The sequence below is a fragment of the Sciurus vulgaris genome, assembly GCF_902686455.1.
Source record: "Sciurus vulgaris genome assembly, chromosome: 2".
NCBI classification, from domain to species: Eukaryota; Metazoa; Chordata; class Mammalia; order Rodentia; family Sciuridae; genus Sciurus; species Sciurus vulgaris.
This window is the reverse complement of record NC_136462.1, coordinates 41,223,266-41,236,481: the sequence shown is the minus strand read 5'-3', so window position 1 is coordinate 41,236,481 and position 13,216 is coordinate 41,223,266. Positions and strand designations below refer to the sequence as shown.

The 13,216-nt window shown below is 37.8% G+C and overlaps 1 protein-coding gene across 9 annotated transcripts in view; it reads left to right on the top strand.

Annotated features, from left to right (window-relative positions):
• The window catches only part of SYT16 (synaptotagmin 16), a 253,687-nt gene that overhangs the window by 196,031 nt on the left and 44,440 nt on the right, over window positions 1-13,216 (top strand). For 8 of the 9 annotated variants that reach the window (XM_079125828.1, XM_079125823.1, XM_079125826.1 and 5 more), the window contains one exon: window positions 12,547-12,759. In XM_079125828.1, the coding sequence (XP_078981954.1) occupies window positions 12,547-12,759 (213 nt within the window). Of the gene's footprint in view, window positions 1-849; window positions 870-12,546; window positions 12,760-13,216 lie in introns of those variants that run through there. The other variant, XM_079125829.1, reaches the window with a different exon arrangement.

The window sequence follows — 13,216 nt, the reverse complement described above, 5'->3', positions numbered from 1 at the left end:
GCAGCATGGTAGGGGAGGATGAGTGAATGAACCAAACAGCTAGAAAGTTAGAAACTCACAGCACTTGTGAATCACAAGCGCTGTTCATTCTTTCTCAGCCTTGGTTACCCATCCCAAGCTCTTCATTTTAGTATCTATGGCAGGAGGACTTTAGAAAACCTTCCTAATCACAGCCTTTCTTATTTAAAATGTTATCTCACTGCCAGGTGAAGAGTGGCATGTGATGGTAATTCTATTAACTCCAAAGGCTGAGGCAGGAAGATCACAAGTTTGAGGCCAACCTCAGCAATTTAGTGAGACCCTCAGCAACTTAGTGAGACCCTGTCTCAAAACACAAACTAAAAAAGGGCTGGGGATGTAACTCAGTGGTAAAGCACCCCTGGTTTCAATCCCCAGAACCCCCCTCAACTGTCGGCTCCTGTTTACTTATAAGGATTCATTGGAGTGTTAGAGAAGTGTTGGGGGTTGAGGAAGAAAGGGCAAGAACAACCTTTCTGGTTTTGTTTTCTCTGCCTGTGCAGAATTTTAATTATCAGGTCACTGCAGTTCTCAGCAGAGTAAACTATAGTCTTGGTCATTAATTTATATGTAAATGCCACCATAATAGAAAAACAACACAGCACTTGGGTCCTATAAAGAAATTTCCTCACAGGAGGTATACAAATTAGGAAACAAAGTCTACATTATTCAGGGAGGTTGACAGTTCTTCATTTGCTCTTGCAGGCGAGCCATGTTGCAGTGATGAAACTGCATAATCGGCAGAGCCAATGTTCGGAAAACGTTAATGCTCAAGACGTCCTGGCAGTGAGAAGTGAGGGCCCACTGTGTCCCTGTGCAGATACGGATCTGTTCCACTGCCTGTGGTTTAGGTTTGTGTGATACCCACAGTCAGAACCAACTGCTCTACCCTTCAGTACTTTCTTGATGCCTCCTCTCTTATCTTGAGTGCGTCTGGCCTGGTGGGGAAGAGAAATAACCTTCAAAGAGGCTAGGGGAGCCCTGGATATAGGGGATAATCCCTTAGGAGAAGGACCAGCAACACAAATTCTTGTCCAGCAATGCAAGGGACAACCTGGGGCTCTGGTAGGCCAACTTTTCCTTACGATGGACTAAATATGGCCTCAGGAGGGCCCAGCCTAGGGCAGCACTGTCTATATTCAGGATTAGGTTTGACTGGAGTTGGTGTCTGGTTCAGAGACTACAGTCCAATGACCAAAGACATGGGATGGGTTCAGATGAGCACCAAACTGGGCTGGGTTTCAAGGCTAATCTAGGAATTCAGAGTTTAAGTGGCAAGCCCAGAAGAACTTTGCAAGGATGCTGAGTGAGGCTTAGAGAGATGCTTCATCTGGTGGGTCTTCAGGTCTCAGACTTCTAGGTTTAGAGCAGAAAGACAAGTTCTGCACCTCATGGACATGAGGATTTGAGCCTTATCAGCTACACAAAAATGGTCAATGCTGAGATAATCTAAGACAATGAGGGGAGGTCCTCAGTTCCTTGTAGTGGGTGAGAGGTAGGGTTGTTTGGGAGCTAACTTTACTTCAATCTACTTTAAAAAATTTTTTATAGAGGCCCACTTGAAATGTGATTAATAGCATATTAATTGTACAGTTTCATAAATTTTGACATACTTAAGAAACAATTGTCATACTCAAGAAACCAAACATTTGCATCACTCCAACAATTTTTCTAACACAGTTTTGTAATCCGTCCCTCTTTCTAGCCCTACTCCAGGCAACCACTGGTCTGTTTTTTTGTTGCTTTGTGTTATTTTTAATTTTCTAAGATATCATGTAAATACAGTCATACAACATGTACTCCTGATTTTGGATTTTTCTTTTCTACCACTCAGTTTAATGCTTTTGACATTCATCCCTATTGTTGCAGGTATAAATAGTTCATTCCTTTGCATTGCTGAGTAGTATTCATTGTGCTGATATACTACAATTTGGTTTTATGTTTGCCTGTTGCTGGCCTTTTGGCTTGTTTCCAGATTTTGAGTATTACAATATTTGGTTCCATTTCTCTACTAAGATTTTCCTTCTGTGTATTCATTTTGATAATTTTCCTCTAGATTCTTTGAGCACATAAAAGACACTTAAAAGAATTTGTCCTCTGCATCCAATGTCTGAGTCATCGTGGGGCTAGTTCAGTTAACTGATCTTGATTTTTTTTTTCTGATTGTGTACATTTTTCTTGTCTCCTGTGTGTCTAGAAATTTGCAATTGCACATTGGATATTATGGATGAAATGCAGAGTATTTGGAATCTTTCATCTTCCTCTTAAGAGTGTTGCTTTTTGTTCTAGCACACTTGCTGTTTCAATGAACATTCATGTAGACTTGTGTTTTTGTTTCTCTTGGGAGAATATCTAGAAGAAGGATGACTTTATCTTATAGTCAAACCTAGGTTTAAATTTCTAAGGAACTTCCAAACAGTTTTTGAAAGTAGTTTTACCATTTAGTATTCCTATCAGGAGTACCTGAGGGCTTCAGGTACTTTACTTCTTTGCTTTTTATATGTGTGTATATATTTTCTGTCAATGACTTTGCCTTTTCCATTTCTTAATACCCTTTAAAAAAGCAAAAGTTTTAAATTTTGATGAAGTCCAACTTATAAATTGTTTTGTTTCATATTTTTATATATCCTGGGATTGCAAAATTAGTTTTGTGTCTTTCCCTAGGAGTTTTATGGTGTAAAGACTTAAAGTTAGTTTTGTGATTAATTTATGCATGCACACCCATATACACACAGAATGTGAGATAAGAGTCGGTGCTCCTTTTTCCCCGTAGGTATCTATATGCTCAGCATCATTGTTTGAAAAGATTTTTATTTCTCTCATTGGATTACTTTGACACTATTGTAAAAATAATTGCCCATACTCATGTGGGGCCATTTATGGACTCTATTCTGTTCCATCAATTTATGAATCTATTTATCTTTTTGCCAATAGCAAACTGTCTTGATATAATGTAGCTATGTCGTAAGTCTTAAAATCAGGTAGATTATCCTTCCCACTTTTTTCTTGAAATGATTCTCACTATTCCACTTTCTTTACATTTTTTCTTACATATTTTGGAGTCTACTTGTCAAATATGACAAAGAGCTGTCTGGATTTTTGTTTGGATTGTGTTAAATCAGTAGACTAATTTGGGGAAATTAGCATCTTAACAATATTGAATCTTCTGTTTTCTCTTGGTAATATTTTATTGCTTTTAATGTGAGCGTTTTGGAATACTTTTTGTTAAATCCCTTCCAAAGTATGAATGCATTTTGATGCCATTCTACACATAGTTTTAAATTTTTCATTTTCAAATTGTTGCTAGAATACATAAATGGAATTGATTTTTGAGTAATGATTTTGCTAAATTCACTAAGTAGTTCCAATATTTGGTATTAGCTGAGAGGTTTTTATAGATCCCTATTCCACTCTTTTATTTCAGATTGAGGAATATACCTAGTATGCTGAATGTTTGTGTTTTGTTTTCACCATAAATTTACATTAAATTCTTTGAGCAATTTTTTCTACTTGGGTAGAGATTATTATTTAGTTTTCTCTTTAATTGTAATAATTTGGCAAATTATATCAATTGATTTTAGTATCTTAAACTAATCTTGCATTTCTAGGATAAATCTTATATCATCACAACATATGGTTCTCTAAACGCATTAGTGGATTACATTACATTTCTACATATTTTACTAAGAATTTTTTGTAAGCATGATCATAAGGAATGTTGGTATATAATTTTGTATACTTGCAATGTCTTTGTCAAAAGCTGTTGTATTAGTATTATGCTGACCTCATAAAATGGATTGAGAAATGTTCTTTCTTGTTCTACTTTTTGCATGAGTTGTATACATACTGATATTGTTTGACATTTATAGAATTCTGTATCCAACAAATGCAGAACATTCTTTTCAAGTGCATATCATTATGATTGACTGTATGTTGGCTTATAACACAAATCTATATATTTATTGATTTTTTTAGTTGCTAAGCTATGGAGAAGGATGTGTTAAAAATTCTAAAATTTATTATGAATTTTCTTTCTCCTTTCAGTTGATTACTTCTTTCTTCATTTATTTTGAAGCCCTATTAATAGGTGCATGCACCTGTTTTGTGTCTTCTTGATGAATTTCCCACTTTACTATTGTAAAACATATTTCTTTAGTTCTCATAATATCCCTTGTCTTGAACTCTACTTTGTCCAATATTAATATAATGTTACTAACTTTCTTATGCCTACAGTTTGCATAACTTATATTTTTAATCCTTTCTTCTATGGAGAATTGGTTTTACACTTGGTTAGGGTGGATCTGTTTCCCTTTTACTCTTAGTTTTAAGATTGACCCTCTAGAGCTTTAATGGAAAGGCTGGGGTGTTCATCAAGCTCTGCCTCTTTAATTTGTTCAGATTCAAACTCCAAGCCCTGTCTCCTTAAGGCGGGCAGCAGCTGACATGCCTGCTCACCTTTTTCAGTCCTTCAGATTTGCTTTTTCTGAGGTCCTTGGATTCTCACCTGTGCATTCTTAGTTCAGGTTTCAGTCAGGGTTAAGTTCATAGGGAGATTTGGGGTTCCTTCTCAATGGTTCCTTCCTTTTTTGGGATTTACCTCTTAATTTCCAGCTGCTCTGCTGCCTTGAATTCTCTCCTCTGATGCCTCAACTCAATAAGGCTTCTGAGTTCTGCCTGAGCTCTCTGCCCTGTGCCTTCCAGATGTAGGAGTACTTTGAGCAGGAACATCATATAGCCATGTGCTTACCCAGAAGATATGCTTTCTTTCAAAAATTAAATCTCATCCTGTTTTTGTGTATTCTTACTCACTTTGTATGCCTTCAGACAGTTCATGAAAACATGTTTTTGTTGTGAATTTAAAATTTTCAGTGTGTGGGAAGGTCAGTTTGAACTACTCTGGCGTTGGCAGAATGAAAATTCTCAGTACTGTAACTTACTTGGTCTAGTGCTTTCTATGTTACTAATTTTAGTGAAAGAGTTTCTATATGACTCACTCATATTTAATTATTACAAGTGCCATTTCTTTGTTCGTATATGAAGTGGAGTTGTCAAAACATGTCACACAAGGTTCGGAGTGACAAAACAGGTATGCACAGGAGAACAAGCTGCTGATCCTTCCTCTGCCACTAGTGATCTAATTGACTTAGGTAGATCTCTTAAATAAGTTCATCCTTAGTATGCAGTCTGTAGCATAAGAGAGTAGAGTTGCATTAGTGTTTTTCAAACTTATTTAAAATGTCAGACTCCTACTTTTTCCCCAGCAAAATCATTTTTAAAAACCAGTTAAAAAACCTATTAAGCAAACTATCCCTGATTTTAGAAGGTGCAGAACTAACACATCAATCTGCATTCCCACTTCTGCTGTGAGCACCCTTGAAGTTCAATTTGAGGACCTTTGACTTCCATGGAGCATAGTCTGAAAAACAAAATCAAGACTAGATGATTTATAAAAATCTTTTCTCAACCTGTGCAGGTCCAAGAAGGGCTGAAATGTGCTTTTGGAAAGGGGCTGGTTTTCAGGAATCTCAAAGAGACAGTCATCACCTCTGACCTCCCTTTTACCTTTTCACTTTAACCAGCTTCTTATCCTTGTTTCTATCCTATTCAGCCACTGTGGGAAGATATTGGCCATGGGTATTTGAGAAATCTGATATTGGAGAGGTTTCTTGCAATTGTAGTTAGAAGTGGCAGCCAGGTCCTGCACTGCCAAGCATGGCCCAGCCCCGCTGGTTGCCACTCAGTCTGTAAGATGTGAGCAGTCCTTGCCTCTACCTGATCCCACTTGTGTGGGTGGGAAGGAATTAATAAGCCTGGAACTGCAGTGATTGTGTGTCAATTCTTTCTCCCCTCTGTATAATAGCAGCCGAACGGCAGAAGAAACAAGGGCTGGGACTGTAGAAGATGAAACTGATAATGTGGTTGTATTTCTCACCTTGCCTCACAGTCCTGTGCCCAAACCTGGAGGTGGGGTGCTCTGTAGGAGTTAGCAACACTGGAAATAGGCATTGCCCAACACCTGCTCATTTTATTGCTTCTTTTAAGGTAAAAGGAAGAAAAGAAAGAAATAAAGAAAAAAAAAAAAAAAAAAACCCAACTGGTTGTGTAAAGAGTGCACAACAAAAACAATAATTTTGGGGGGAATATTATATGTCAAGCAGGTGCTAAGTGCCTGTACCTAGTTTATCTCATTTAGGTCTCTCAAAAATGTTAAGAGGTAAGGAATATAAAAATGAGGATGCTGAAGTTATCAAAGTGAAGGAACTTGCTTAGGTCCCAGGCTACCAAGGAGAAGATCCAGGGTCACATTCTTGTAACTTGACTCGACGACATTCTACCCTCTCAGTCACTCTGGATTTGACTGGTGCTACGTCCAACAGTCAGTTGCTGTTGTATGAGGTCCTTCCTTCTTGTCTCTTATACATGGAAGATGAAGGTAGAATTTCCTCTGCCACTTCATAAACTAGAAAAAAGAATTCCTGAAAATTAGAGGGACCTTCTCTTTCCATTGCAGTGAGGACTTAGTACTGGTGGGTCATTGTCAGATAGCTTTTCTCTGCCTTTCATGAGCTCCTTACTCTACAAGAAGCTCACAGTAGCACCTTGATAGTATGTGAATAAAGGGATGAAGCTAGGTAGCCATTTATTGGAAAGATTGCAGAAGTCTGACTTCTCTGGTGGTAGGTGTTAGATGATACCTAAGATTTTTTCTGAATTCTGTATAATTGAGTAAAATGAACATTTCAACTTCCTGACATATTCACATCCATGATAATTGTGCAGGTTCTTTTTTTCTGTACTCTTAGCAAGCTAATTGCTAAAGGAGTGAAGATTTTAATAGAAACTGCCACTGTATTTCCCAGGTATTTAGCTTGAAAGGAATTTGAACTTGGTATACACGTGGTACTTCACAAAATACTATCTGATTTTGAAATAAATGCCACAATTTAAATGAGACTTTGTAATTTTTCGAAGGTTAAGATGCATGAAATGCAGATAAGCTATTTAGTTGTTGACACAGTTGCATGACGATAGATTAAAATAGATGAGCCAAAATTGATTTAGAAAAAGAAATAACCCAAAACCATTAGAAAGAAAGGCTGGAAAATTATATAGCAACACCATCAACTTGGAACATTGAAGCTCTGGAATTGGTCCTGGCTTGATATGACTGTGGGAAAAATTCTATACCTATTTGGACTTTGGTTTCTCTGTGAAAATTAGGGAATAGATGCTCATGGAAACTCTTTGCAGTCCAACCTATGTGACTTTTATTTTCTTAGTGATAAAACATCATTTTTATCAGTTTTGTCCAGGGTTTAAGAAGTTTTGCCTCAAGAAAGCAAGGACTTTGGAGTAAGACAGCTTGGGATTAAATCCTGGTCCACTACTTATGCACTGTTATGACTGTGGCAAATTATTAACTTCACTGTGCCTGTTTTTCTGTCCTTAGAATGGGTATTCTGGTAGTACTTATTTCAGCTTATTGTGTGCAATAAATAAATGAACATGTGTTAAGTTCTACAATAATTCCTAACACACGATAAATGCCATGTAAGAGATTGCTTTTATTAACTATAATGCTCACTATTGCTGCTCATTGGCATTTGGAATAGATTGAAGATTCCTTTTTTAGACTGAGAATTCTCTGAGGTCCTTGGGCAGTAGGCTTAGAATAGCATGCACAGCTGTATATGTAATCCCATGAGGAGCAGCAGTCCAGTTACTCTACAGCCTGCCCCTATACATTCACATCATGTGCACTGACTGCTTTCCACTGCCCTTTTCTTCTTTCATCCATTACAAAGGGAGCAACCTCCTAGAAGATTTCAGGGTAAGTGGCAAAGCTCCCTCTCACCTCACCATAAAGATTAAGCTAGAGGTGGCTCAGTTTCCTGGTGCAAAGACATTTGGTGATAGATGTAGTTGTTAAGGATATATATTCTATGTTCAAGTCCAAGCTTTGTTACTTTCCTAACTTTGCTTCCTTATGGAAAGGTACTCACCCCTTCTGTGTCTCTCTATCCTCTCTATACGATGGGAGTAATAATAGTCCTTAGTTTGTGGGTGGCTGTGGTGATTAAATGAGATTGGACATGCAAAGTGCCAAGAAGATACCTGGTGTATCTGTTGAGTGTATGACAAAATTTTTCAGTTACTGAATGATCATACATCAGCTGAGGAGAATCACCTTTGTTCTGTGAATGATCACTGGTCACTGGGAAAAAAAAAAAAAGTCAAGGGCCATCCACTACTAAATTAATTAATTTTATAGATGGGAAAATATCCAGGCATTGGCTTACCTATATGAAATGGATGACTTATGCCTACTTAATCTAAAAACTGACCTATTAGAACAAATAGAATGGAGTTTCAGAGTTAGAAAGAGCTCCAATGGATGTCTAATCCAATTAGCTCCCACTCACGTGCATGAATCCTCCTAATTCCAGGTGCTTAACTGGTTCTGTGCTTTAAAGGGGGAAGAAATTTAATTTTATTCCTCTTGGTTTTTGGATCCCTGCTGTAAGTTATGGTCCTTCTCATACCAGAGTACCATACCTTGCACACAAGCATGAGGAGACTGCTTATTGTGATGGTTTTCTGATGGGGTAATATTTATGTATTAGAATATTACTGAGAAATCTAGTTCCTTTTTTTCTCAAAAGAGTATACCATCCTTTATTTGCACAGAATTTCATTTTTAACTCATTTTTGTTATCAAACTACACAAAAATACACTAAAAACTTAAGTTCACTTCTTGAATCTCTTTGCTTTAAGAGCATTACTTTTTATTTTTTGTATTTTTTATTCTTATTAGTTTTACATGATAGCAGAATGTATTTTGACATATACATAAATGGAGTATAACTTCTCATTCTTTTATATATATATATATGGTCATGTAATCATATATATATGTAGGATAATAATGTCCAATTTATTCTATCTTTCCTATCTCTGTTCCCCCTCCCTTCCCTTCTAATCAAAGTACTTCTAATCTTCCCTACCCTGCCCTCAACCATTGTGAGTTAGCATCTACATATCAGAGAAAACATTTGGTTTTTTGGGATTGACTTATTTCACTTAGCATGATATTCTCCAGTTCCATCCATATACTGGTAAATGCCATCATTTCATTCTTCTTTACGACTGAGTAATATTTCATTGTGTATGTATACCACATTTTCTTTATCCATTCATCTGTCAAAGAGCACCCAGTTTGGTTCCATAGTTTAGCTATTGTGAGTTGAGCTGCTGTAAACATTAATGTGGCTGTGTCACTGTAGTAAGCTGATTTTAAGTCCTTTGGGTGTAGGCCAAGGAGTGGGGTAACTGGATCAAATGGTGGTTCCTTTTCAAGTTTTCTGAGGAATCTCCATACTGCTTTCCAGAGTGATTGCACCAATTTGCAGTCCCACCAGCAATGTATGAGTGTACCTTTTTCCCTATACCCTTGCCAATGTTTATTGCTTCTAGTATTCTTGATAATTGCCATTTTGACTTAGTTCCTTTTGATGCTTAGTTTTTCAGGTCCTACCATGGAATGGACACAGCCAGTAAAATTAAGTGAGATGAAAATATCAGGTTCCCATAATCATGGACCAGATGCTTAACTGAGAATATTGATGCCGATGAGGCAGAAACTTTGAAGTCAGAGAATTTGGTGCTAGAAAAGACCTGGGGAGTGATCCAAAAATAAGGAAACAGGGCCAAAGAGGTTAAAGGACTTAGCCACAGCAGCTATTTAAAATGAATTTGCAGTTTGAGAGTTCTTCCCATGATCTCTGGTTTTTCATCTTAGTGACTCTGGAGATAGGCTGCTTTGATTCAATTCTTGTTTCTCCCAGTTTTTGGTAGTATGGTCTCCATTAATTTTTTTTCTCCACCTATGTTTTCTTACTTGAAAAATGGAAATGATAATAATATAGATTTTGTGTGGATTAAATATGTATATGACACTCAGTCCTGGGCACATAAAAAGCACTCAGTAAATGTATCTTATTATTACTGTTCTTCCAAAGAATTTCAGAAATGTCAACTCTTAACCAAGCCAGAAAATAAATGTTTTGACCAGGTGTTTCATAGTAGTTTTTCTCACTAAAATATATGTTATTTTTTTTCCTTCTTAGTCTCTGATTCAGAAGTGATCCTCAAGGACTGATCTGCAATTAGGGGTTAAAATTAATCTTCATTGTTTACTGTTTCCATTCACAGTCAGCAAATTCTTAATGAGCAATCTGTGATGTGCCTGGTACAGAGATAGGGCCTACATGCGTGGGTGGGAACTTTGATGAACCCCTTATCTTTGTGGTGTACACAAGATGGTAGGGCAATTAGAAGTTAGATGAAATTATGGCATTTGCTAGTAAATGGATGGAGTTGAGAATATTATGCTAGGTGAAATAAGCCAACCCAAAAAAACAAAAGGCTGAATGTTTTCTCTGATATGCAGATGCTAATTCACAATCAGGGGCTGGGGCAGGGCGCTGGGGAAGAATAGAGTTACTTTAGATTAGGTAGAGGGGAGTGAAGGGAGGGGACGGGGCAGGGGGTAGGAAGGATGGGACAGTGAAACAGACATTATGGCCTCATGTACATATATGACTGCATGACCAATGTGATCCTACAATATATTCAATCAGAAAAATGAGAAATTATACTCCTTTTATTTATGGTTTACCAAAATGCCTAAATGCATTCTACTGTCATGTATAACTAATTAGAACAAGTAAAAAAAAAAAAAAAAAAAAAACCCATAGTGTAGGACAAAGCATTTGCAAGGGAGAAGAGAGAAATATTTTACAGCACATGAAAGGAGCCCTTAAGTTGGTTTAAGAGGTCAAGGAAGGGTGTTCTGGAAAGAAGTGACATCTAGGCTGCAACTTGAGTGATAAGTTATATTCTTGGTCAGTCTAGATGGGAGGATGGAGAAAAGTATCCCAGGCAGAGGGAGGATGGTCGGAAAGCCTCTAGGATGAAGTGACAGCCAAGCTAAGACTGGGACATGAAGGATCTAGCCATGTGAACATCTGTGGGGGCAGAGGGAGCATCAAAGTCGAGGGAAAGGACATCTGAAAGGGACGAGGATGCTGGGGTGGATGAAGCGTACAAATAACCCAAAGGGCATTTCATTAACATGACTAGGATCCAAAAGAAAAGGTAACAAGAAAAAGAAATCCTAATACGCTGTTGGTGGGGATGCAGATTCGTGCAGCCACTGAGGAAAACAATGTGCAGCGCTTAAAGAAATTAAAACCAGAGCTAATATATGATCTAGCAATCCCTCTTCTGAGAGCTTCCCAGAAGAGAGAAAATTGCCATCTTCTAAGGATATCTGCATTGCCATGTCCCTTGAACATAACCATAGTAGCTTAGATACGGACATGGCCTGTGTCTATAGGTGGGTGGAATGAATAAATTAAATATATATACACACATATACATGGCATGTATGTATAAGTTTGTATACACATTCACACACACACACACACACACACCCCACAGAATATTATTCGGCCTTAAAAATGAGATCCTACCATTGGTCACAAAATGAGTGGACCTAAAGGACATCATGCTAAGCCAGTAAGCTAGACCCAGAAAGAAAAAAGTATTATAAAATCCAACTTACATATGGAATTTTTTTTCAAAAAATGTCAAATTTAAAGAAACTTACGATAAAACAATGACCCTCAAGGGTGAGGCAGGGCAGGGATAGGGAGATGTAGATCAAAGAATTCAAAGTAGCAGATGTGTAGAATAGACAGTTTATGGATCTGATGTACAACATGAAGACTCTCAATGAAGCTGTATTGTATTAGGGATTTTTGTTAAATAAGTAGATTTTAGCTCCTCTTGTCACACACAAGGAAGTGTCTCTGTGAGAAATGTTAATTTGCCTCACTATCGCAACTATTTATCTATATGTGTCCTTTATCATCATGTAAACCTCAAATATAGCCAATAAAATTTACTTTCTAAAAATTCAAAGGGTATTTGGGTTGGGTTGTTGATGCTGAGAGAGATTTAGAACACTGGTAGTATAAATGAGTTCAAATAGACACACAATGAGAATGAGTCTCTTTTCAAAACTTGGAAGCTCTTGGAAAATTTTAGTTGCAAATATCTCTTCTCCAAAGTGGAGCTTGGCTCTATGTGTTTTAATACATGTGATGATATGAAGAATGAGTTTCCCACAGCACTGCACATCAGGCAGATGCACTTGTATAGGCCCTATTCCCAGCTGTGGGTACCTGTAAGCAACTTAACCAACCTGCAGGGCTGCCTGGATCAACCCCAGGGCTCATGATGTTGTATACAAGTGTCCCAATGGCTTCTCCTGGGTTCTAACCATGTCTGTTTCATTCCTTTGGACTCAAATTTCTGTTTCGGAAGTGCTTCAGATCCTTCCTGTTCAGTTTGAATCTGCTTGATCCAGACTAACCGTACATACTCTTCTGCAGTTTCCCAGACTGTCTCTCTGTGTTGGACCACAGAGGCCACACAGACTCATGTCTCTTGTTTGCTCCCAGTTAACAGTATTGGGGATGATGAAGAACCATCCACATCTTCTGACAGTGATGAGGACGTGATCAAACAATTTGAGATTTCTGTATCTCGGTCCCAGAGTTTCCATTCAAGAGCTTCTGAGAAAGGAAAACAGCAGGAATTGGAGCAGAAACCCAAGTGTGGCCATTTGCTCCCTACCTGTGAGGAAGACAGCCCTGGAGTGTCTGCCTGCAAAGGTATCCTTTGCATCTCGTTTTTCCTTTATCTAGACAGTGATGGACAATGGTAATATTTCTGAATCATTTAAATACTATATTCTGTGTCTAAGAATCCAGAGAGGAAAAGAAAATGGATAAGGAAAATGATAAGGAAGCAAAAAAGAACAAGGTGATATTTCTTAGTGCTTTCCTGAGCAAAGGTGAGGCATCTTTCTGATATTCTTATGCCTAGAGCCCCTCTGGGACAGGAAGTGTATTTAGTACCTATCTAGAGAAACCACCCCACCATGCACCTTCGTGGCCTGGTTTCAGTGATCTGAGTTCTCTCCTCTTTTCTATCTTTCCTTTGGAGTGTGTATTGAAACCAATGGGCATGTCAGGGTCCATCTTCCTCGTTTTCACACTAGTGGGAGAAAAATGAGGGCTCAGAAATTGAGAGAAGATAAAAGAGAAGAAATTTTGATTTGGCAGTGAA